This window comes from Pholcus phalangioides, unplaced genomic scaffold (assembly GCF_987345545.1).
Source record: "Pholcus phalangioides strain wild (caught in Gottingen) unplaced genomic scaffold, Ppha-v1.0 ptg000004l_1, whole genome shotgun sequence".
In the NCBI taxonomy this organism is placed as follows: domain Eukaryota; kingdom Metazoa; phylum Arthropoda; class Arachnida; order Araneae; family Pholcidae; genus Pholcus; species Pholcus phalangioides.
This window is the reverse complement of record NW_028301597.1, coordinates 26,640,992-26,667,748: the sequence shown is the minus strand read 5'-3', so window position 1 is coordinate 26,667,748 and position 26,757 is coordinate 26,640,992. Positions and strand designations below refer to the sequence as shown.

The following is a 26,757-nucleotide window of genomic DNA, read 5'->3' as shown; positions in this document are numbered from 1 at the left end:
CGACATTTTCTTTGAAAGAAAAAAAAAATTATCAAGAATTTAAATATACAGCAAAAATTAAAAAAATTTACATACATATATACTTATTTAAAGAAATTATTTACCACAGATATGAATATTTTTGATTTCGTATCTCTTTCTATTTTTTTTCCATGATTTGGCAAAAAAACTGTTAAAGTCAAATCTGCCGGTGGAAACAAAATTTACGTAAATATTTAATGAATTATTTAAAAATTTCCATAAATTTTTTAAGGTTCTCTTCTCCGGTTTTTTTAAACGACGAAACTTTTTAATTATTTAGAAATATCTGTTTACTTATCAATTTCTTTTATCTACTCATCTTTAGTTTTGGTTCTGGTTCCCGCCCTCCCCGGTTTTTCTTTACTCCCCTTTCTAATGCAAACATCGTAAATGGTTCGTTTGTTATAGATTTTGATCACGAAATAGTTTAGGGAGGACTGTCCGGGTTTCGTCGAGCGATTTAACAGTTTCGTAAGAGGTATTTTCTTATAGTATAACAGTTATATTTGAAGTGATATTTTCTTTTAGTTATAAGACAACCATAAGTATTCTTATGGGCATTTTATAATATTTCATCATGTATATGTACTGAAGAGCCAAAAAAAACGGGTAAACCTGCCTAATATCGTGTAGGGCCCCCGCGAGGAGCCCGCAGAAGTGCCGCAACACGACGTGGCATGGACTCGACTAATGTCTGAAGTAGTGCTGGAGGTAATTGACTCCATGAATCCTGCAGGGCTGTCCATAAATCCGTAGGAGTAAGAGGGGGTGGAGATCTCTTCTGAACAGCACGTTGCAAGGCATCCCAGATATGTTCAATAATGTTCATGTCTGGGGATTTAGGTGGCCAGTGGAAGTGTCTGAAGTCAGAAGAGTGTTGCTGGAGCCACTTTGTAGCAATTCTGGACGTGTGGGGGGTGTCGCATTGTCCTGCTGAAATTGTCCAAGTCCGTCGGAATGCACAATGGACATGAATGGGTGCAGGTGATCAGACAGGATGCTTACGTACCTGTCACCTGTCAATCGTATCTAGACGTGTCAGGGGTCACCTGTCACGCCAACTGCACACGCCCCATACCATCACAGAGCCTCCACCAGCTTGAACAGTCCCCTGTTAACATGTAGGGTCCATGGATTCATGAGGTTGTCTCCATACCCGTACACGTCCATCAGCTCAAAGCAATTGGAACCGAGACTCGTCAGACCAGGCAACGTGATTCCAGTCCTCAACAGTCCAATGTCGGTGTTGTCTGGCCCAGGCGAAGCGTAAAGCTTTGTGTCGTGCAGTCATCAAGGGTACACGAGTGGGCCTTCGGCTCCGAAAGCCCATATCGATGATGTTTCGTTGAATGGTTCGCACACTGACACTTGTTGATGGCCCAGCATTGAAATCTGCAGCAATTTGAGGAAGGGTTGCATGTCTGTCACGTTTAATGATTCTCGTCAGTCCCGTTCTTGCATGATCTTTTTCCGGCCGCAGCGATGTCGTAGATTTAATTTTTTATCGGATTCCCGATATTCACGGTACACTCGTGAAATGGTCGTACGTGAAAATCCAAATTTCATCGCTACCTTGGAGATGCTATGTCCCATCTCTCGTGCGCCGACTATAACACCACGTTCAAACTCACTTAAATCTCTATAACTTGCCATTGTAGCAGCAGTAACCGATCTAACAACTATGCCAGACACTTGTGTTATATAGGTGTTGCCGACTGCAGCGCGTACTCTGATTGGTTCAATATCTCTTTATTTGCATACGCATGCCTGTACCAGTTTTTTTGGCTCTTCAGTTTATATTGTTTGTAATTGTATTTTAATTGGTTTGCTGTATTTTTGAAATTTATGACATCCATATTTGTTATGCGCATCTTTTTCCTCAGCCATCTCGTTGGGCACTTTGCCTGTTGTGGCGTTGTATTTGTATTTATTTTCTTTGAATAAACACCAGTGGGGCTGTATTGACTCATGGCCCTCCCCTGGAGGGACGTCTAATAGGGTATCCCTAGGGGCAGCGGTTCTCAACCTTTCTGTGACTCACAGAGCCCTTTTCAGTCTATAATTTCTTTGATTCGAGTTTTTTTTTTTTTTGTGAATAACTGTGCTCATATGGCAAAATGTGATACAGTCGAATCTCATTATAACGAACACCAAGAGACCGGAGAAATCGCTTTGTTATAATGAAATTTTGTTATAAAGGAATTCCATTGTTCCTATGCAATCTTATCTTGGGGGTTTAAAAAAGTGTTCGTTTCAGCGGAATTTTCACTATAACGGTATTTGTTAAAACAAGATTAGACTGTATAAGTCACTGCTTCAAAATTTCACGAGGACAAATTTGTACACAATATTGCATAAGCGATCTGGGAATGTGTTGCGGGCCACTTGACTGATCTGGAACAGTGTCTGGGTCCTTCAGGTTACTTGCAAATGTGCTGTGGGCCACTCAAGTGATCTGGAAATGTGTTGTTTAGTTCATCACAAAATTAGGTTTGAGGTTGTGGGCCCAATAAGATGACTTCAAAGAGCACGTTTGGCCGGTGGCACGTGCATTGAGCATATATGCTCTAGGGCAGCGTTTCTCAACCTATTGCAGACTTGATGATTTAATTAAGAATGAAAAATTATTTCCTTGTTATTGAAATTATTAATATTCATAAGTATTAAATAAAAAATTATGTATTCATATGCTCAAACTTTTTGTGTCCATTGCTGAGGAAATTGAAATTTGGTGAACCTTTGGTAGGGAAGGAAGCCGAGTATACCTTGCTGGACGAATGTATTATGCACGGCCAAAGAGTTTTTATTCCAAAGAAATTTAGAAATCAAATTCTTGATGAACTCCATCAAGGCCTTGTTAAAATGAAAGCAATTGCTCGATCCTACTTGTTCTACTAGAGAGACAAATGATAGCGACATAAAAAAAAAGCAGCTAAAATTTCCAGATTCAAGTCCGGTCTGGTGAAAGCAAGGGTACACCATTGGAAATACGTGAGCACTCCATGGAGGAGAATTCATGTGGATTTCGCAAATCCCATATTCGAGCATATGTTTTTGATCATAGTTGATGCTCGTTCCAAATAGATGGAAGCATATTGGATAAAATCAACAAACACGTCAAGACTGTTGAATGCATCCGATCTTGGTGGTACCCAGAGTCTCAGGCAACCCCTTTCATCAACTCCCGTTGCTGCAGACTCTTCAGTACAGATTGCTTCAGAGGAACAAACAACTCCGGGAGAGATCAGCAGCGATCTGCCAATACCAGCTAGGGCACCAGAGATGTCCAGCACTCCCATTCCTTCGCAACGTTCCCAAACGTGGTATAATCAGGAAAGTTCCTGTTTGGTTGAATCTTTAGTTAGCGGGAAAGGAATGTGGTGTTCTTACAAAAAAGAACTAAACTGAGATAAAGCTGATAAGGACTATCAGCATATGTATTGACATAGGACATACAATTCCACCTAGTATTATGTGGGGGATCTCTAGAACTTCTGCTCCCCAAGGCTGTAGGAAGTCTGGTCACCCCCCCCCCACCCCCGAAAATATGAGAAAATGACTGGGAAAAGGGAGAAAGATGACCAAATCTATTGTTCTATCACTTTGGTCTCCTTCCAAACGAAATTTCTGGCTATGGGCCTGGTGCTCCCGCTATATAAATTCTTGCCTATCCATGCATGTATATAATCAATCGAAGTTTAACAATAAACACTACTTATCAAAGGAAATACCAATACTCATATGTTATCCACTCGGCATACTAAAGTGTAAAAGAAAGTGAAACATCACATCTCCTCTCATAGGCGTACCAAGAATTTTTTCGGGGGGGGGGGGGATTCAATTTTTCTTTATTCTGAAGGGGTTTGACTTTTTTCCTGTAAAATAACACTATAATCTCAGCGGAGGGGGGGGGGGTTAGAACCCTGAAACCCTCCCTTTGCCAATGTCCCCTCTCAGTGAAGGAAAAATCTTGGAAGGGATCCCAAGGATCCTTGAGTGTAACAATGATCTGCATCGGTAAGTAGCTTGTTTTTTTAAATTTATAAATCATATTTTAATTCATATGGTTATAATTATGAATAAGTAAAAATGTCGCAAGTGGGTTTTAAATTGGATAATGTTGCTAAATATACGACCGCCATCTATAACATCTTAATATTTAGCATTAAAATTTCATTTTTTGTTATTTTTATTCTTTCATATTGAAATGATGTGTTAAGGAAACTTATTATTTTGTGATTCTCTTGATTGTTTCTATTCGAGGTAATGTGCAATGTTTTAATCAGTCAGTTCATTTCTCATGTTTTTCTTTATTTGTTAAAGGGCTTCATTTTGTATAAAAATGGATGCTGAGGAATTGAGACGCAGGCCTATTCATAAAGGTGATGTGCCTGATGACGCTGATGAAAAGCAAGAGAGTGATGGAATGGATGATAGGGTTGCTGAGAATGAGAACCAGAGTTCATCTCCAAACCAGGTGTGATTCATAGTTGTTGAATATATATTGAATTTCAATTATCGTAGTTGTACAAGAGTGACTTGCTTTAAGGCAAAACAGTCTCTCATTTGTAAAAGTCTCAACACAGAACAGGCAGATCTTGAACATAATAAAGTAAAAACAAGTTGTAACGAGTATGGCTCATAACGACAATCTCGATATAATGAGTGGTTTGCAGATGATTTTCAAAGAGCTAATGTTACAAAAATGCATCTGCGCTTGTAATGAGAGTCTGTATTAACAACAATTTTTCCCATGATTGTGAGTTGTCATTAAAACCGACTTCTACTATATTCACACGACACAGAAATTTAGGCATCCGTCAGTTTCACTTCTAATACGGAAGTAGAGTGGCAGCACCAATAGAACACAAAACACACATAACTTGTACATTATAAGTACATCGAGCCTCACATACATGTTTCGGCATGCACCAATTCATCAGAAGTTCCCTGGGTCAGTGTTTCTTCAAAGTGTGCATTGCGGCTCCTAGGGGGCACCGCTACAAGCTGGAGATATTGATTTGTTTCAATGTTTTGCTATTGAAGAGGGTTCATTTTCAGTACAGAACAAAAGTTAAGACACTTCAGATCACACACAGTATCTGAGAAATGGTGATCGCAGATGGGGGTGTAACTTTCTTTGCAAAATGATAAAATTAGGCTGTAAATTTTATGGACATTATTATGACAAAAAGAAAAAAAATTGACTAAACTTTTGCATAGATTGATTGCATCCTAAGTCACATTTCCAGGTTTAAAAGTAGCCATAATACCTCACACTGCTCAAGTTTTTTCCATGTACAAGAAGCATTAAAAAAGTGTAGGGATAGATATACAGGGTTGGCAAAAAGTCCATAGAAAAATTTAAAAATTCATAAACCGGAAAAATAACTAAAATAAAAAATGGTTTGCAGGGTTAGCATCGCTAGGTCACTGGAATTTTTTTGACGAGAAAAAACCCTAAAAACACAGCCGATATTTGGCACTAATGTCCATAAGTCAAACAAAAGATACGAAATAACGAACAAAATGCCTCCAAATTGTTTATTACAGCAGTATGTGTTCCACATGACAAACCACCATAGGGGATAACACATTGCAATTGAGTCACACTGCAGTCACTCTCCACTGTCCATACAAAGGTTTCAACTGCTGGCTAATGCGAAGATGAACTCAATAAAGAGAATTCAACTGCTCTTGTGAGGAATCTAACTGATGTTCTCTCACTTACCGGATGAGCGTACTAGACTACAAAGGCAACACATCTCAATCTTTCTTTAGAGCTCATGCACGCTGAATGGGACCATACATGGATGGTCAGACCTAACTCAGGCCAAAGCTCACAAATTAATTTTTATTGAAAACCTTCCTATGGATAGCGGAGAATGACATCATCCTTAGCAGTTGTCATCTGGTGGCAGTGTCAGCAATTGGAGCTTTGGCCTAAGTTAGATCTGACTGTCCATGTACGGTGCCGTTCAGCGCACACAAGCTCTAAGGGAAGATTGAGATTTGTTGCGTTTTTAGTCATCTAGGGTGCTCACCCAGTAAGCGTGAGGACGTGGTTTCAATTCCCTGCAAGGACAGTTGAATTTCTTTTTCTTGAATTCATCTTTACCTCAGCCAACTGTTGAGAAAACTTTCATATACTTTTATTAATTGTGAAATGATTTCTATCACAAATTACGAAATTATTTCTCTTATTGCCTGTGATTTATATATATATTTTTCGTTACAATTCAGAAATTATTTCTATCAAAAATTCTGAATTTTCATCAATTCTGAAATTATTTCTTTCATTTAATTTATTCTGGATGAAACTGTTTCTTTCATTAATTCTAGAATAATTCGTCTTTTAATGATTACAACCATTTTTTAAAAATTGTCAGTGCGCCACAACAAACAGCTCCGAAGGCCAAATCTGACCCATGGGGCCATGCATTGAAAGATTGGAATATCACTGTGGGTCACAAACAATCTGGAAATGTGTTACCTATTTCCTTTTTTATAAAATTAAAGTTTCAGGTCACGAGCCACATCAGATTACTCCAAGGGCCATGGGTTGAGCATGCATGATCTAAATTAGTGATCGGCAAACTACAACCCTCTTAGAGGTTCCATCCGGCTCGTCATAGATTTTAAATTAATAGTAAAGAAATTTTTTATTTCAGTGTTTCAAAAAATTTCATTTCATTTTTTTGCATATGCAAAATATAGCTGTCAAAATTTGGATAGAATGATTTAAAAAAAAAAATTTATATGCAAAAAATGGCGATATAACACGGCCTGATAAATATTCATAAAATTATTAAAATGTATTTATTTTCACAGTTGTAAAATTAAACAGTTGGGTCTCATTTGCAATGAAACTGGCAGTCTTCAAAGAATACATTGCATCCCTCTTTACTTCTAAGCATAAAAAAATCCAATTATGAATCAATGTCCAAATATGTTTGGCCCGCTAAATGGTTTTTTTTTACCTGCTCCTAAAAAGTTTGCCCATCACTGGTTTAAATAATCATCTGCAAATCATTTTCAACAGCCATGCAAAGAAAAAAAAATTGAATGTTGTTTTGAACGAGTGAATGAGAAAAGTTTTTGCTAGTTATGCGGGAGTTTTTTTGTGCAAAAACCCTCAAGAATTTTTTTAAATTTTCATATCGTTTTATTACATGAATGTAAAACAGTTTTTTCCTCCTCTCATTTCTGTTTAGAAAAACTTATATCCAATACTCAACAAAGCTGAACATGAAACTGCACTTACTCAAATCGAAAGCCTAACAGAAGAAATGAAAATTTCAGACACAACTTTTAGAAAGGATGGTGCGCGTAAAAGGAAAAGAGAAATTGTGATTAAGCAAGTTTGGGACAACTTAAGAGCAATTATTTTGGTCTGTGCATTATTTCTATTTGTTATTATTTATTACCTTTATTCACACCAGCCGACTACCATCGAAAAACAGAGGATCACAGTTGACTCAATAATTATTGAACTCAAGCGGAACTTTGAAAGTCAGTCAGACCTCAGTATGAAGGTAATCGATGCATCTCTCAGGCCAGTGATATCAGAAAGTGACGTTCCTTTAAGACCAGCAGTCATAGTTTTGATCAGTTCTAAATCTTGGTCAGGAGTTGCAGAGTGTCTCGCACGAGAATTAGCCAGATCATTAAAAAATAGTTCTTCGGACTACGTTTTTATAAATGGAAAGGATTACTCCGAAATGAATACTGATGTTGGAAAAGAAGAAATAGATGAAAAACTGTCTCACAGTTTTAAAGAAGGGGAGCTGAATGTTGGAGTTATCAGTGAATTAGATAAAATTCCAGCGGGTGCGGCTATGATATTCCATGGGTATTGCGATGATACAGCTGCTCAGTTCCGTAAAGCTGTCTATGTAATGACTGTTACTACCAAGGAAAGCATTCCGAAAGATGCAAAATACAAAGATATGGATAAAATTCTTTTGGATCGTTTACGTGAAGTATGGAGCAAAGATCTGCACAGTGACCAGCTGGGATCATTACTGTCGCGACTTACTCCCAGTCCTGCAGTAGTTTTACCAGAAAAAAAATTACCTTGTCAATAGACTTGCTTGTTTGCAGAAGGGGAAAAATATATTTCACACAAATGAATAATAGTTTTTACTATTTGTTGTTAAATTCTCAATTTTGTATCAGTAAAATGCTTCATATTTGTCAATTCAAAGCTTCGAAGCTTTTTTTTTGGTACAGTAAGATCTCTCAAATGTGAACTCCTTGGGACCAAGGCGATTCTGAATTATACATCACCTTTAGTTCTGAAATTTTCATATTCAAAGCAGTAATATACCTCTCTAAGCACTTTAGTTGATATTGTCTTTTGAAAAAAAATTCATAAGCAATATACTGCCAGGTTCAAAAAGTTCCGAAAGTTATTTTATTATAAAACATTAAAAATACAGATGGAACCTGTTTATTTGATGTTTCCTTGGAAGTAACTAAGGCCTACCATGTGCAACTATACATTATTGCCATTGTTCATTCAAAAATTTTGTAAATGTGGATTGGAATCCTTTTTTGGGTTCAGTGGCTGTCGTTGCTTTTCATCTTAACCTGACAATCGTTGCCCATTAAGCAAATTCTTTATCCGGGAAAAAGTCACATGGGGTAGGAGCAGAGGATTAAACTGGCTGTGAAAGTATTGGAATGCAATGTTTTGACAGGCAGAGTATGAAAAGATTATGATCTTTTTTTTATTTAAATCAGATTTTTTTAGATTAAAGTTAACTGACTGCTTATTAATTAAAACAAATCTTGTTAATCATTAAGAATGCATATTTTTTCACCTAATTTTTCAAATTTAATTTAGCACTAATGAATAAAATAACGAACAAATTACAAACAAGAAATACGAACACTAAAAACCTGTGTTTAAGTATCATTTAAAGTCATTCAGCCTGAATCAGCTTTATAGATTAATATTTTTTTCTTGTAAAGTGATTTTATTCATGAGGCCCACCTCTCCTTTGAAGTAAATGTCTGGTGGTGATTCAGTATCAAATATGATGCAGGTTTCTTGATTCACTCCATGTACAACCAAAGGGTCATTCATCATTGGCTAAATGAAAAACATTCTATTGACAAGACTTTCTTGCACAATTGATGGATGCATTTATTATGATGTGTTTCAGACTTGCATGATGTCACTTAATAATTAACAAATTTTTATTCTTTCACAGATTTAGTAAAAAAACTAGCAAACTCTAGACTTTTACTCTTCATATTAAAATTTCAAGTCCAATAGTATTTAACTTATGTTGGTACAGCATCAAATATTATTTAAACTTTTAGCTAGTCATCTGACAAATTAATTTCTTCCTTTCCCAAAGTTTGAAGCTAATAAAATATTTCTTTTTGATTAACTTTTTTTTACAAATACATTGAATTTGAGTACTCATACACACACCACCTTCACTCTTTTTCAAAATCATAAAATATTTAATAATTGAATATTAATAATTAGTTTTTTAAATTATGCCGAAAATCAACATGAAGTGCTATTCCGGCTTAGCCAGATGACTGGTTAAATCAGTAACTATAGCAATTAGTAACTATGCCAGAAGGTTTCACCTAACCAAATAAGGTACTCTGTACTTTTTTGTTATTTACAAGAGAGAAGTAAATCATTCCACACTGGAACTCCCCCATAGTGGACACTTCCATTAGCAGATACCTCCATTAATAGACACTTTTTTACTACTCTCCCATCTATGTGATTTGTAGATAGGACTGTTTATTTCCTTTCATATTGGGAGAAAACAAAATCCCAAAAACATGTACTATAAAAAAATACAAAATCATTTTTGATTGCAAACAACAAATAGAATACATGAATGACGAATAATCAAATTTTATACTTGCATACAAAATGGCAAACAGTTTCTGTATGGATTAGAATAATGTGAATTAACTAGGCAGGTTTCAATAATATAAATTTTTGAAAGGTTTCTCGATTTAAAACATTGTGTGATGCAGTTATGGCACCTTTTTTGGTATTATTTCAAATCATTCACAGTAGCAATTATCACACTATTTGCCAGAATTTTCAAATCATTTTTTTCTCTCTCGATTCCAAAAAATTATGTATTTGGTCCGTAGTGGGAAAATTTTTAATACTGAAAATATTATTCAATTCAGACAGTTTAATAATGCCATAGGTCATACCACAACTTGACTAATGAATACTGATTTTTGTGTTACAATTTCTCCTGCATGTCATCATAATACGACATACTTCATGGCGAGTTTTATAAAGCAATAGAATCAGGGATGGGACGAATAGTGATTTGGCCAAGTACCAAATATTTGGCAGCCAGATATCAATCTTTTTAAAATTTGGAAAATTACAAATAAAATTGATAATTTCAAATGATTGATATTGAATTTTAATTATGAAATTTATTATTTAAATAAACATTAAAAAAGTGATAACTGAGAGATTTTTTATTAACATGATACTGACAATGAAATTTAAAGATATGTTGTATTTTAATATTACAGTGATACCACGGCTGATGAAGGTGATTGACTCTGGAATCACATGTGTTAGCTGAAACATGATTTCCCATAGGTTTCTATGGAAAATCGTTTCAGCTTCTAAAATTTAAATGTATAAATGAGAATATACAGGAAGATGAACCCCCAATCAAGTTTACGGGTATCCCCATCCATTTGTGATGTGGTCAGTTCATTTCTGTGTCTCGTACATGCAGATGGAGAAGATAATCTCCCAGACCGTTCAGCTTGATGTTAAGAGTCTTGCACCGAAAGAACACATGCTCTGAAAACATAGGCTGCTTGTTTTTTTTTCAATGCATTTTCTATTTTCGCTAAATCTTTCGTTTTATATGAAATGGCTCAAAGAATTTCAGAAAAAGAAATGTAAGTGCATCTGAAAAATATTCTGCGGTGGACATGGGTTTATTGAGCCCTAGTGACAGTAATTCTGATGATGATTAGTGCGAAAATTCAGCTCACAGTGCAGATATTTTATGTTAGTGCGTGCATTCATATAATTGAAAATGATCGTTAGCTGAATCTGTATTCATTAACAGAAGCAGAAAAATCACGAAAAAATGTTTGTTAGCAGGAAAATTCGTAATGCCAAGGCATTCATTAGCTGAGGTATCACTGTATTTACAGAATCAATTTTTTTTTTTCAACACTTGATACAATTTTACATCTAATTAAGAAAATGTCGACCAATATTTACTCCCAAGTATTAATGCATCATAAAAATGTATATGACATGAATGTCGTTCTCCACTTGGTAATACAAGATATACAGAAGACTAGATGTTGTGAAGATATTTATTATTTGAGATGTTAATTTTTTAAGGAAGGAAAAAACTCATCTCTGCCTCTACCGGGAGTCGAACCCGGGTCCCTCGATTGCCGGACGAGTGCTCTGACCACTAAGCTACAGGGGAGATAGAGATTTTCCTAGAGAAACTGACTCAAACTCAGATATGCCATTCATGTTTCAAGAGCTGTATAGTTTTTTTTTCCCAAACCGAGCACAACTCAGGTCTATTGCCATAGGCAATTTACTACCTAGTGAGTTGTGCCGGAAGTGTAAGTGCGTGTACCTAACAGTCTGAGTGCGTATCTAGTGTTGTGTATGATTTTTCAGTGCTGCCATCTATATCTCAGAAGTGAAGTGAGTGATGTGTAGTGACTGAATATTTGTACTGTTTGTAGGACTGTTGCTCTCTGTGGCGAGACTTTTTAACGGGGAGATCGGCTCGCATTTGCGCCTTGAAGTTGGGAACCACAGAAAACCAACTTCAGCCGACCACCACTGTGGTGACGGTGGGGCTCGAACCCGGGTCCCCGCAATGCGAGTCCATCATTATGACCACTCGACCACCACAGCGGCGAGCTGTATAGTTATTAAAATAAAAAATTACCCTTTAATACAGTCCCTATGTATCCCAAAACCAAATTAGAAAGTGGTTGCCCTGTCTCTTCTGCATGGCCTCCACAAGGGTGGACTGACAGGGTCCGAGACAATTCTCATCATTTGTTGCTTTTTCACACTAAATTAACTGTAGAAGTGCCTGTCTGACCGGGAGGCCTGCAGAAAATTCCAGTCTGGGGGTCTGCTCCAGGATGTGAAGGGGGGGGGGGCTGCATGCTCTCCTGATGCCAACAAAAAAAATTCCATGTTTCTAAGTGCAATTTTTACTGATATATTTGAATTCAAAAAACGGAGGAAAGTTGGGAAAAAAGCAGCTCTAAATGCTGAAAACCTTTTTTACCTGCATTTAACACTGTTTTTTTTCCCAAATTTCTTCCTTTTTCAAATTTTAATATATCATTGAATATTGCACTTAGAAACATGGAATTTTTTTTTTGTTGAAAAGATTTTCAGATTTTTATTGGATGTTTTGGAGCCTTATTTGAATCATGCATGCCAGGAATATCTGATCTCCTACAGCGAATGCTCTGACAAACATGCCAAACACCATTGACAAATGAGCCAATGGCTTGAGTGGGCGGAATAAAATTTTGTATTTCAGATTTCACGCCATATCTCAACATATTTAAAAGATTCATCTTTCATTGATCCAACCAGTGAAAATTGTAATACAGTTGAATCCCGTTTTAACGAATACATTATAGCGAAAATCTCGTTTTAACAAACATGTTTCTAATCCCCCAGATAAGCTTATGTAGGAACAAAATGCAAAAACCTGGAATTCCTTTATAACGAAATTTCGTTATAACGAAGTGATTTCTCCGGTCTCTTGGAGCTTGTTATAACAGGATTTGCTTGTACAAGTATCCATCAAATCCATATTAAAGAGAATCTCCTGCTACACTGTAATGGTTAAGGGACGTGTGGTTGCAAATTATAATTAATATTTTGTTTTAATTATTGTTTGAAAATAAAATGTAATATACAAATAAGTTTCTCATCAAGTTGTATACCTATTGTATTCAAAATATTATCCAAAAGCATTCTTTTAGGTTTTTGATAGTTTGCGACAGTTTTTGATGCTTGTCATGCCAAATGTTTTTAATGTCAAAAACCCAACCCTGCTATAAATATAAAGTAGATTTTGCAAAAGCACTGGTGTCAAGTAACTTCCTGAAATAAATGAACATCAAAGAAGATTAATAATTACTCTTTTTCTGTACCCTCCATGGTGAATGCGCTGACAGACCTGATATTCCCAATAGCAGAAGCTCTAGCAAGCTGCGGGGAATGTTCTTAATCCGTATATACTTTGATGAAAACACTTTATAAATGCAACATTGAAATCAGCAAAAGATATGACACGTTCGTTTGCCATAAATGCAATTTTTGTCTTTTTTTTTTCTTTCACACTTTTACATAGAGAAAAAAATCCAGTGTCATCTACACGCTTAAATTTTAACTTTCATTTCTCTTAATTTGATTACTACAGTTGCATTATTGATATTTCATGCAAGCAAGAACTATTTCAAATGAGACCTGCAGTTCAAAGTTTGATTTAGAAAATAGCTAGTACTCCATGTCACTCCTGGTGTTTAAATCCAGACCTCTCGAACCAGAAGTTGCTAATATCCCTTTCAGACTCTGCATGCACAAATGTGCAGGTTGCTTTTTCTCACTGTAGAAATTTTTCTTGTAACCTTTGCCTGAACTGCACTTTTATTGCAATATTTTCTCTTTATTTACCCCTGCCCCAGATCTTCTGTTTCGTCGAATTGGAATCAATTTTAGATAGATTTTGTAATTAATACCTTATCATCTTCAAGGAAGATAGAATTATCTTGTTAATATTGGAAGAAAAACAAAAGTACAACTCCTGCAACTGGACATTGTAGAAAAGGTAAAAGGATTTTCTTTTAGTCTGTTTGTGTAAAGGTCAAGTGTTTGTACTCAAACAGAAATGTTTCTTTATAGTACCTGATTTTAAGCAAGAATTGAATATTGACTCCAATATGTGGAGACACCTGGATCGTCCAAATTTTCATTGTACAACAGAGCCGCAACTAGTGAAGGGCAAGGGGATCTAGTGCCCCATTCGCTGTACCAGGAAGGGTGGCGAATTTACTCTTTTTCAGTTCAAAATAACAAGGAGAGGACGCCAAAATGGATACAGATAAATTTTCACTTATTGCGGTCCTGTGTGCAACCACCACCTCAAGAAAAGAAGTGAAGTTTTGTTTATTGATTTTTATTAATTCTTCGAAAAATCAGTTAATCCTCAACTTCCACGGTATATCGATGTTCCACTATTATTTTAAAATGTGTATATTCATTTTGTAGTTTTATCGTAATGAAGAAAATATAACCTCAAAATTTATTAGAAATTTTTATTTGAATATATACAGATATATATATACTGTATATATTTTTTTGTTATTGTCATGTTTGATTAGTTGGCCAGTGTTTCCGTGTTAGGTCGCAGAGTCAGTGATGGTTAGACTGCCCCACGGAGCCGAACCAAACAACTATTTCTTTAATACAAATACTATTTAAATTGCTGCTGCACAAATGAAAAATTGTGCAGCGTTTAATACGACAGAACATTAAACATGAACAACCCAAAAAAAAAAAATCCAGAACCTCAGGCTCTCGCAGAGCAGCAATTGTCTGAATCAGTGGTTTTCTAACTTTTTGCAGTTGTGGCTCCTATGAGATTCTGAAATTTTCTCGCTCTGTATGCTTTGAAGATCTTAATAAATCAATAATCATGTCTATTTTATATGATAAATCTATTTATCAAAGTACAGTAATGTTAAATGAAAGCTAATCACCAAGTATCTAACTTTTTTTTCTCAGGAAATTTCAGAGGCATTCCAAGGAAAACATGTTTAACAGTGTTTCTTTGCCCCCACCCATATCCAGGAGATCCTGGAGCAAGGAACTTTGCTATTCATTGACTTGATTTTTTAATAAATATATTGTATACAAAAACTGCTGGCAGTCCAGTGGTTAGGAAGCTAGCTTCTGACTGTGCAGGTTTGGGTTCGGATATAGGTGTCTACTAACAAATTCCCTGGACAGATTGTAAAGTTCTCTTGGAAATACGTGATGATCACATTAGGAATATTAGAAAATATTATTTAAATATATGTAAGGGTGGATACCTGAACATCAGGGGGGGGGGGGAGGGTCTGTCAGTCTCTCTTGTGGGATTTCTACAGGTTGTTTGACGGGATTTTAAAAGTATAATCATACTTTTCTTCTTTATATTTCCACTTAAATGCTTTGCATTTATGCTTTTTCATAGGTCTCTGAGGACTTCTTAATCCCTTGCCATGGCTTTACTTCTACTAGGTTTTCATCCATCAGCCCCCTTAGAATATTGTAAATACAAACAAAACAATTTGGTCTAAATTATAGTGTTCGAAACGTATTGGTTCTACTACCATCCTTTCCCAAAACATTTTGCCAATAATTAAAGTAATATCCATAAAATTTGTCAAGGGTATCTTAGTGCTCTTTCCCAATAATTATAATGAATATAAAATACAATGCACCCCCTCCTGCATACGTGCTTGAGTTCCATTTACATGGAATAGCATTCAACTTTCAGCCCCTTCAATATTTTCTTCATGTCGGCACCTCTAATACTGCCCATTATGGGAAACACAGGTTCCGACGACATTCATAACAACCCAATTTTCAACATACGAGCCACTACAGTATACACTAATTAATTGTATTTCATTTTTACGTCACCATATCCAAAGCAAATTAATGCCCCTTGATATGCCGAGGCAGTACATCAAGGTGTCTCAACACTCCCTATAAAGAAGAGTGAACTCTTCATCCATCTTTGAGCAAAAAACAGGTTTGCCACTCCAAGTGATGTCTCAGGAATCATTGATAAGAAGCAGGATATTCACGTCATACTTTTGCTTAAAAATAGATGAGTCAGCCTAGTATTTCATGGGGCTCTGAAGTGAATGTCTCAAACCACATAAGAGTTTCATGTTATTTATCTTTACTTTTTTTGTGTATCACAACCAAATCAATCTATAAAATTATATATATAAATTATTTAATGTTTCCTTCAACTGCCCTACTGTTGGCACAAACTTAATAAGATTCTAACAATTTAAATGTGTGCCCTAAAAATATATATCCAGAGAAAGAGTAACTGCTTTTAACTTTTTTTTTTACCCATGCTGACGGGTATCTTGTCTTGGGGTACAGAGATTCAACAAATAATAAAAATTATATTTCTTTTTTCTTTTTGGATGTCAGCATCCACACAAAACAATATTTATTTAAATATGTAAGTGCAGAAAAACAAAAGTTAAATTCATAAAATCTGACATTTTTACCAAAATATTTAAGTATATTTATAGTAGTATAAGCACATCTTTTATCTCTCTCATTTCAGGGGGGGGGGGCACACATTCCTGACTAGAGTCAATTCTTCTTCGAATGCCCCACCAGTGAAAATTTCTTATAAAATGGCATGTAGTACATTTAGGCATTGTAACCATTCAAGTCTAAAGCTTTTCTTTTTTTATGCATTTTCTCTTCTTGCCATTCATTATACATGAAATTGCTCAAAATCTTTCTGAAATAAAGTGTTATATCTGTATCCCAAAGCAGAATATGCCAAAATCTGCAATGAACATTGCAGAACAATCTCTAAATATTTTAAGAAAACTGTAGAAAACACTATTATGAGTATTTTTATCACAGTACATTTCCAGTCAGCCAAGGGTTTGTTGCAGAACAATGCAAAACATTGTTTTTGGGTATTTTGAAAGGGATTCCTAGGTGTAATTTGTTAGCCGAAGTATCACTGTACACACAATTAGTAAAGCCATAATTTATTGTTCTTCAGTTCAGAGAAAATTACACATGAGACGAGATGAAAATGGAATGTTTATTTCCTTTCATATAGGGAGCAAACAAAAACCCAAAAACATGTACTCTAAAAAAAAATACAAAATCATCTTTGATCGCAAACAACAAATAGAATACATGAATGACGAATAATCGAATTTCATACTTGCATACAAAATGGCAAACAGTTTCTGTATGGATTAGAATAATGCAAATTATAACTAGGCAGGTTTCAATAATATAACAAATTTTCGAAATATTTTTTTGATTTCAAATATTGTACGATGCATTTATGGCACCATTTTTGTGATCTTATTTTAAATCATTCACAATAGCAATTCTCACATGGTTTCCAAGAATTTTTTAATCTCATTTTTTCCTTCTAACGATTCCAAAAAATTATGTATTTAATCCGTGGTGGGGAAAATTTTGATACTGAAAATATTTATTCAGTTCAGACTGTTTAATAATGCCGTAGGTCATACCACAACTTGACTAATGAATACTGATTTTTGTGTTAAATTTCTCTTGTGTGTCATAATAACGAGACATACTCAATTTTAAAATATTAATTTGCATGAATTAAATATATAAATTGGTGCAGGTGTTTTCAACATGTTGCATGTGAGAGATCCCTAAAGCACCCAAGAGTAATCAATGCTTGTGTGTCTAATTTCATACTATTGATCCAGATTCCAATATAAATATCACATTCAAGTTTTATTCACAGATTAGCATTATGATGATGCTAAGCGCATGCTTAAGTTTTCATATAAGTGTTCTTGTGGTGATTGGCATAGACTGTGCTCATAACTCAAGAAATGTTAAAGAAACCCTGATTAGTAGATTAGAAATAAATTTCAATCAAGAATTAAGGGATCGTCAGCTACATAAGGGATCTTACATACTATGTTATAAATTAATGCACAAAAATACTGTAGTAACAATGAAATTGCCTGAATTCAAGGGACAGATTGATATTTTAAAGCTGCTGAGAATGAGCTGGTTAAGAGATAGCTCGTAATTTAGTGAGTATTGTTTATATAATTTTTTTCTCAACCTCATGTTTTAATATATACAATATTCTCTCACTGTCTTGTATGTTTACCTCACTTCACATAAGAGTTCTGATGGAATATAACGAAAGATATTTCAATGCTTCACATGACATTTTTAGATCAGCAAAAATATGAAATCTGATTGGATAAAACAGAATTAGGACAAACACAATTAATATTTATAATTCTTAAAATTCGAAAAGGTGATTCCATACAACATATGTTCGGGTTCCTCGAGGAATAATGCATAAACCAATTCTGACCATATCACCACGGTCCTCTGCCAAAAAAAATTTGATAGGGGTAACGCAAGTCTTTTTTGATTTATAGACACAAAATGGATTATCACAATTAGCCGTTTCATTGCTTGTGTTGAAATTATTTGTGTTTAAATAATTGCAACCTGTCCATATTATCTCAGCTAATTACTCAAGCTCAACACTGTGCAAATCCATTTAAAGATTTGAAGGTATTTCTCAATTTTGAGAAAAGCAATCAAAAACCTACTGATTTCTGTGGAAGACTGGTAATTAAAAGAAACTTTTTCCAAATAAATATATTGAAAAAGAGCAATACTACAGATTTTCATTTGGGGAAAAAAATTACAAGGTAATTTACTTATAACTTTTTAGCTACAAATTTGGACGCTGTATAGTTCTATATCCCAGTGATAACTCTCTATAATGAGAGATGAGTGAATTTGATTGCTTTGTTACCAACACCCAAGCATTCAACTCCCTCGCTTTATCTGTTTTGTATTATGAACTTGTAAAAAACTTCCTTATTTTGATTTGAAAAGAAGAGAAAAAAAGCCGAGATGAATGACAAAATGTTTTTTTTTTCAGCCTCACTCTATAGCCCCGTTCAAATGGAAAAGATTAGTAGTGTAAAGGTGGTTCAATTTCAATATTAAACCCACTTGACAACCTTTTTCCCCTCGTAGGGAATAAAGATGGTATGAAAATTTTACCTTTTTTGGTGAATCCATTATGGTTCATATCGCCTTCCCTATATACCATGTATGGCAATGAAAGAAACAATATCAGACATGTAATCGAATTTTTTTTTGCAATAATCCCTCTTTCTAGTATTATACAAGCTTCTTTTATTTCCCATGTAAACCAGGCTTACAATTGCAAAATATAGGGAAGTTTAAATGTAATTCTTCCAAATAGCTCAGGGAATTTACATGAAGTAAGTAAGTATAAGAAAAATTCAGAGATTTGAAAATTTATTCATACATAAGGCTGGGGTTTCATGAAACCCTGCTTCTAGCTCTTCCCTCCCCCAATCCTATACAGTGGAGCTTTAATTTACAAGGGGCCGTTCAAGTATTACGTCATCATCAATGGGGAGGGGTTTCCGATTTGCTGACTTTTGATGACAAGGGGGGAAGGGGGGTTTGGATAATGATTATGTCATCAACCAACCCTTTATGAAAATGTGAAATATTTTTAATGGATCTTACTCAGTGCGCAAAAACGAGAAAAACCTTTCGATAGTTTGTGGGCACTTGAAGTAACATTCCCCTATTGATAAGCGCCCTACAGAGCCACTTTAGTGATCCTAAATGTTTCGCAGATCCAAGTGATCTAGAAATGTGTCCGGGCCACTTAAGTGCTCTGGAACTGTGCCGCGGGTAATTTCAGTGATGTAGAACCACACTGGGGGCCACTTAAGTATTTAAAACTACGTCACGTGTCACTCAAGGGATCTTTAAATGTATCACGGATCGCTTAAGTGTCCCGCGTCATTTAAGTGATCTGAAAATATGCCATGGGCCACTTAAATGTTCCGGAATTGTACCACAGGACACAAGCGATCTATAAATGTGTCGCTTAGTTCATTTTTAGAAAATTAGGTTTGAAGAGGGCAGGCCGCATCAGATAACCCCCAGGGCCATATTTGGTCAGCAGGCCAAGGACCTTTATGTGATTTATCATTATATGGCTTAGAGGGTGGGTCGCAATGAATTTATTAAAGATAAATTTTGAGTTCATAGCCTTCAAATAACATTGAAATTAACAGAAATTGATTATATTAACATATAAAAGTATTTTCTTCCGAAATTTCAATAAAAATTTTTTTTTTTTTCATAAAAAAAATAAATTTTTGATCGTGGGAGGGGGCAAGAGCCCCCTCTATTTGTGCCCCCCCCCTATTACGTCTCTGATCCCACCAATATGCGTTAGGATTCAAAGAGACAGAGCTGATGACGAAATTTTTCTGACAATGGGGGAGGGGGGTCAAAAATGGCTAAAAATTTACTTACGTAATACTTGAACGACCCCCAAGTATAATTAGTTCCATTAACCTACTCATATATCAAATGAAAATTCCCCATAGGAAACAATGTTAACTTGAATGATTCGTTTCACAATTATTCCTGTCACACCAGCCACGATACTTTTCAAAGGAAAAGTGTAGGGCAATTTATTTTAAACACTTGTATTTTTACTCATTTTATATTGAAGGTTCGGGTATTTCGAGAGTGACACAGAAGAGCAAGGGTTTCCATTCAAAATCTGTTTTGCACTAACAAAAAATATTGTGAATCACTCATAAACCAAAGTTCCACTGTACAGCACAGGTAGTAATTCAATAGAGACTACTTACTGATATATACTGAATTTTAGAATTTTTCTGAAGCTGGGTTGCAGGAAGGAACATCTGAGTAAGATGTTGAGTACAGAGCGTGGCATTATAAAATCATAGATGTGCGGTCCAGCCAATGAAAGGGTTGTCAAAAGATCACTGAATATGAAACAATGTTTCATAAAAATTATAATTAAATACCTGTAATTTATCTGAAAATAATTTCCAAATGCTTTTCAAAAATTTATTTAATTTTTGTGAATTAAAATGTTACGTTGCTGAAGTGATATTCAGTTAGAAACACCTTTTGACAGCATTTTGTCATACTCCACACCACAAAAATCATATTTTTATGTGTTGATATAATAAAACAATGAACGAAAAACAAAAATTTGATACGTTTTAAAATAAATTAATTGGAAGACGATTTTTCTTTTCAAATAAATGCCACAAAATAAAAAATTTTGTTCATTTTCAAAAACAAACAAAAAATAATGATAATGAAATTTCCAATTTTGTATAGTCATAAAAAACACAGTATAACAAAAATTATATTTAAAAAAAAATCACAAAAAGCCCTGTTTAAGTACCAAAAAAAAAGTTTTGGCACTTGTACGAGTGAAAGAATGACTGCTCAATTCTATGACAGGAAGTAAAAAAAAATACTTTAAAAAATATATAACTATAGACATAAACTTCTACGGCTTTAAAAAAATCACTAAAAATGTAATCAAGGTTTGTGAATTATAAAATCCCACGTATCTTTCCACCGCAAATTCCGAACTTGATCAGCACTCAAAGGTGTATTACCATAGCTGAAAACACTCAGTTGAATGAAGGTATAAGTGATAGCAAATACCCATAAAACAAGTAGCATACGAAACATCAGTGACATCTTGAATATCTGTTTGCCACTATAGCTGCAATACAAAAAGGGAGAAAAAAAAACAGATTCAGTTATTCTCAAGCAAAAACTGATAACCATACAAAATATTCATAAGTTTCATGAATACAGTAAAACTTTGAGTATCCGGGAAACAGATTAATAACTTCATTGTAGGTGAAAAAAGCTTGAGTGTGAAGTGATACCTTGGCTAATGAAGATGATTCGTTCTGAAATCAAATTTGTGAGCTAAAACACGATTTCCCATATAGGTTTCTAAACAAAATATTTTAATTTGTTACAGGAATAGTCCAAAACTTAAAGGTAAGCTCCGTTTACATGTGCAAGATGAGGGGTTGCTTTGGTAATTATTACCTGCATGGCAACATTTTCCTCATGGGTAAACAAAAAAGGACGGAGATCCATCGAAAGAGTCCCATCTTCATTGCAGAATATAATGGTGGGTGGCTCTGACCTTCTCTCCTATAATTCTTTGTGGCGCATAAACTACTGTTAGCTCCTTTGCTTCGTCAGCCACCTTGAGCCAATCACTTCTGTTCAACCCACGTGACCAGTGAAAACTTCCAGAAAGAAGGGAGGAATACACCAGCATAAATTAAACACTGTTTAAACTGGTTTTAGCAAAAATCTGTTACTGGTAACTTTTAGGCAGGGACATCTTTAGAGCATCATGGGCCCCCAGGCCAAGTGATTTTTCTGAGACCCCATCTGGAAAATTCTTGAAAATTGTAACCAATTCTAATTTTTGTGAGGCCCACATTCTCTTGAGGCTGCCGGGCCATGCCCCGGTGGCCCATGCATTAAACAGGGCTTAAAACACCAAGGAGTGCTATAAAAAAGGTGGCTTAAATGAACAGCTTCAAAATTGGATGAATGAGAATTAACAGGAAGATGAGGCACTGAAAATCATTTTATTTCACACCATGTGCACAACCACCACCAACTGTAGTCTACAAATACCATATACCTTTAGTCTACTGAAGCTCTTTACCAACCCAGTCGAGTTTGTAGGTGTCAAACACCATTTCTCTCCCCACCCATTTGTAATATGGTCAGCTCATTTCTGTGTCTGATACATGCAGATGGAACAGATAAGTTCCCAGACTGTTCAGTTTGGTGTTAAGAGAGTCTTGCACTTAAAGAAGGCACATGCTCTGTAAAACATAATTTTGTTTGTAACATAATAATGTTTTTTTTTTGTTAGCTGAATCTTTAATTTTTTTGAAATGGTTCAAAAACATTCAAAAAGGAAGGTGGAGGTACATCTGGAAAAAGATTCCAAGGGGTGAACATGAGTTAATCGGGCTTGAGTGACAGTAATTCTGATGTGTGATGATTGGTGCTGAAATTCAGCTCATGACACAGCTGCTTTATGTTAGTGCATGCATCTGTATCAACTGTCTGTTAGCCGAGGCAGAAAAATCACCAAAAAATATTCATTAGCCAAGGTAACACTGTAATTATTGCTCAGATAAAATAAAATTGAGGGTAAATATTGATAAATCAGTATTTCCAATAGGTAATGTTGCCTGGATTGTTCTCAATTAGTATGGTAATTAGAAAAAGGTTGTTATTGAAGACTAAGTGCTACACTGAAATTATATTTTTTCCATTATTCATTACTGGATTAACTTGTTTTAACATAAACAGCGCTTGACAACAATGATGTCTATAAAGCCTAAATTTTATTACTGTACTTGAAATCAAGATTTTAAAACTGAGGAGGCAGGGTTAAAAAAAAAACAGGGCATTCAGAATCCCCACGAATAAAGTTAATGTTGTTACATTCATAAGCAAATATACAGCAAAACCCCGACCCCCTTTTTGCAGACACTCAAAAAGGACTTATGAAAAAACTATTCATAAAAGCTTAGTGAGACCGTATCAGAGGTGATTCCTGTTTAAATTGTATTATAGTGTTAACAAAAATGGTTCTTTATTTGCATATGAATGAAATTTGGACTATGAGATGCGTTAAGTCATGAAAATATATAGTTATTGCATAGATATGCACAATTAATATTACAAAAGAAATATTATACAAAGCTTACATACTGAACTTATATCTTTTAGAAAAACTGATAAATCAATGTTTGATGGGTTTTGCTGAGCATTTCATTTTCATAGAAGACTAAATCTAATGACTTTTCGTCATTGTGTTCAGAGGAAAATTTATTTAACCAATGCATATTGAATTTATTTACAAGAGCACAAACTCTAATTTTATGTTTTCCATTGTATTTGAGACAATTTTTTTCTCTTAGTGATAAAAAACAATGATAGATTTATTACTAGAGCTGGCCATATTAAACAGTGGAATAATGTAAACTGTACAAGCACAACCAGCAATATATGTGAGTTCAGATTCTAAACGGACATCAGAGTTTCTGAACAAAAACAAACTTCAAACCAAAATTTCGTTAAACAGTAGCCAAATATAAAAATGTTGAACAAATATCACAACTTTTGTTGCCCTCTAGTGAGCATATTTCAAATCAAAATTGCAATTATAGGTGTCAGTACAGGGGTTTCAGTCCAATGGAATGAATGATGAAAATATTGTGCATGATCATGTCTGAAGGTGCCCGTGAAGAGGGGTTTTACTGTACATTGTTTGAATTTAAGGTATAAAATATTATGGGAGGCCAGGCAAATGTACTTTTCGGCACAAAAATTAGACCTGGCTCTTGTACGGTGACTCTTTAATTGTACAAATACTTTATGGCATACCAACTCTGGTCATCACCATACATCAATTTCAAATTAGTTTTTTTTTTAGTTAAGTGGGAAATGAAGACAGCATCTATCTGTGGTCTCGGCAGGTAAAAAACTGGTATTCAAATTTGATGTTCTTCCCCCAGATTTGAACCGGGGAGGGGGGGGGGCTGAAGGTAACCTGCATGATGGAAGAAGAGCACACGAAGGGCTCCTTGGAGCACCAGTTGAAAAACACTGCTTTAATGTATAATTTGCTAAAATAATATGAAATGCAGACAAACTATTATCCCTTACAGCAGCAATCCCATAATATCTCGCCTTCTTAAAACCCTCTAATTTCAGCAATTGCAAGCCCAGCTAGCTCTGTATAGAGAGCTTTACCTGATAACACGTTTTCCTCATCCTCCCCTCCATCTTTCATCTGCCAATGGACAGTCCGCTTTTGTTTAAATTTAGATAGGAGAGAAAGTATTTCTTTCCCATATATTTTCAGAGTTGCATAGAAATATGCAGAGAATACATGATGGAAAAGAGGTAGAGTATTTATCTTTCTTCTTTTTATTATTATTTTAGATTTGGGGGGGGGGGAGCATTTATCACTGCACAAGTTTGGGAAAAAAAATCGTATTGAAAACAGGTGGCAATTTCTGCAAGGTTTAATGATTTAAACTCTGGCAGTTATAATGTAGATCAGGGAAATTTTAAAAACTGCTTAAAGGGTTAAATAATAACTATTCCAATAAAAGTATGCCTGCAAGTAAAAAATTTGAGAAAAATAAAAATACCAACCTAAGAAGAAACTCGATGTGTTCAACAAGAGCAGGTAACAGTAATAAACTATAAAAATATGCTGGAAAGTAGTGATGTAAAAAGAGGTTACGATCGACACAAAAATATGGAAGAAAATGTAGGAGATACCCAGTCAAACCAATTTGGCCCATACAGCAGAATTTGCTCCAGACATCTGTAAAAATATATAGTTCAAACTTTAGGTACTTCTTTGAGGAGATATGTTTTCAAGCAATATAAATGAACATTCATGTATTTTATTTTGTTACTAACTGCAATTGCATGGAAGTTCCATTTCAAATTTTTGTTTATATAGGGACTACTATAATCCTGAAGGATTTCAAAAAGACATTTTTGACATGACTTTTTTAAAATAAAAGTATACTATTATACCCCCCCCCCCCCCGAAAAAGAATATACATGGATCCCACTTATAACATTTTTTTTAAACGTTTTATAATTATATAAGCAGGAAAACTTTTAAATGAGAAATATCTATCAGAATTAGATGGCATAGTTTTACACGACTATATTTTTTATGTCGTTTTTAATTTTATTAACAAACATTATGGTACATATAGGGGATTTAATAAGCAATTATTTGTTATTTCATTAAATATTCAAGTGTATTAAATACGGGATATACCGTATATACTCGTGTATAAGCCGACTCCCCACTTCAGGACCACCAAAGCCACTATAAATTCAAAACCTGTGTATAAGCCAACCCCAAAAAATCTGTGCTTTTTAGAGAAAAAAAATCTTATATTTTCATGCAAAATGATTGCGGAAATTTACAATAGAAATAATTCAAACTTTTTAATCCGCTTCTTCTAAGTCTCTCCAAGCTCATCGTAATCCATCAGATCATCATAGGAGTGTGCATAGGCGTACGCAGAATTTTCTTGGGGGGGTCCGATTTTTTTCCTTCTAAAGGGGGTTTATTTTTTTCCCTGCAAATTAACACTATAATCTTGGCTCAAGGGAGTGGGGGGTTAGAACCCCAAACGTCCCCCCCCCCTTGCGTATGCCAATTGGGGTGCGACATCTTCGTTTTTATCTTCATCTGGGCTGTGCCATTGTCACTTTCAAAGAGGATACCATCTTCAGTTCCGTCCATCGCATTGCTGATGCAACACTTTTTGTAGGATCCGATGACAATTTCGGTGGAAGCAGAATTCCACGCCTCATGTACCCATTGGCACACTAAGCCAATGTTAGGTTTTTTCAAGATACCACTTTTTGTAGTTTCTTTATCATCGGAACTCATCCATTCTATCCACAAATTCCTCAAATAGTCTTTGAGAGGCTTGTTGATACTCACATCTAAAGGCTGTACAATCGACGTTAGCCCACCTGGTATCAAAGCCAATGATGTTTCCAATTTCTTTGCTTCGGGTTTGAACATATCCCATACAAATAATGATGGTTTCTTGAACACTGCTACAAAAATGACTACTGATTGTGGGGGTCAATATTTTCTCATCAAAAACTGACCCGAGTATAAACCAATCCCCCTCCCACTTGAGGAACGAATTTTTCCACAAAAAAAACGGCTTATACATGAGTATATACGGTAGTTTGCAGGAAAAAAAACAAGAAAATAATAATATATTTTGATTGATGCATCTTGTAAGTTTCACGTTGCTAGATTCAATGCATCTCTGAACCTACGTTTTCTTCATCAAAAAAATGTCATAGATGATTGTTTTTTCTTTCCTCTTGCTAAAGTTTACTTATTACATTCAAGTCTCTGTAAAATCTGCATAACATTACATGGCACATTTTTGAATTGTGTTCCGCAAAATCTAAGACCGTTACTGCTTCAT

General features: G+C 35.1%; 2 protein-coding genes across 3 annotated transcripts in view; one reads left to right on the top strand and one right to left on the bottom strand.

The window, feature by feature from the left end:
* Nucleotides 1-180: 180 nt before the first annotated feature.
* Nucleotides 181-8,221, top strand: LOC149087012 (torsin-1A-interacting protein 1-like). Of its 2 annotated transcripts, none has more exons than XM_089231234.1 (3): nucleotides 181-492; nucleotides 4,345-4,498; nucleotides 7,236-8,221. In XM_089231234.1, the coding sequence occupies exons 2-3, from the start codon at nucleotides 4,364-4,366 to the stop codon at nucleotides 8,106-8,108; spliced, it is 1,008 nt and encodes a 335-aa protein (XP_089087360.1). In that variant the 5' UTR covers nucleotides 181-492; nucleotides 4,345-4,363; the 3' UTR covers nucleotides 8,109-8,221. The 2 variants fall into 2 exon arrangements, with proteins under 2 accessions (XP_089087360.1, XP_089087359.1); XM_089231233.1 differs by having other exon boundaries at nucleotides 193-499.
* Nucleotides 8,222-16,884: 8,663 nt separating this feature from the next.
* rt (Protein O-mannosyltransferase rt) overlaps nucleotides 16,885-26,757 on the bottom strand; it is a 30,538-nt gene continuing 20,665 nt past the window's right edge. The window contains exons 19-20 of the mRNA XM_089231231.1: nucleotides 24,929-25,103; nucleotides 16,885-21,437 (exon numbers count right to left, since the gene is read on the bottom strand). Of these exons, the coding sequence (XP_089087357.1) occupies nucleotides 21,248-21,437; nucleotides 24,929-25,103 (365 nt within the window). The 3' untranslated portion in view covers nucleotides 16,885-21,247. The remainder of the gene's footprint in view (nucleotides 21,438-24,928; nucleotides 25,104-26,757) is intronic.

What these genes read in the sequence shown, in the direction of transcription:
- LOC149087012 (XM_089231234.1), top strand. Translation starts at nt 4,364, where the DNA reads ATGGATGCTGAGGAATTGAGACGCAGGCCTATTCATAAAGGTGATGTG. An exon ending in AGAGTTCATCTCCAAACCAG is followed by an intron (nt 4,499 to 7,235) that starts GTGTGATTCATA and finishes ATTTCTGTTTAG; the next exon opens with AAAAACTTATATCCAATACT.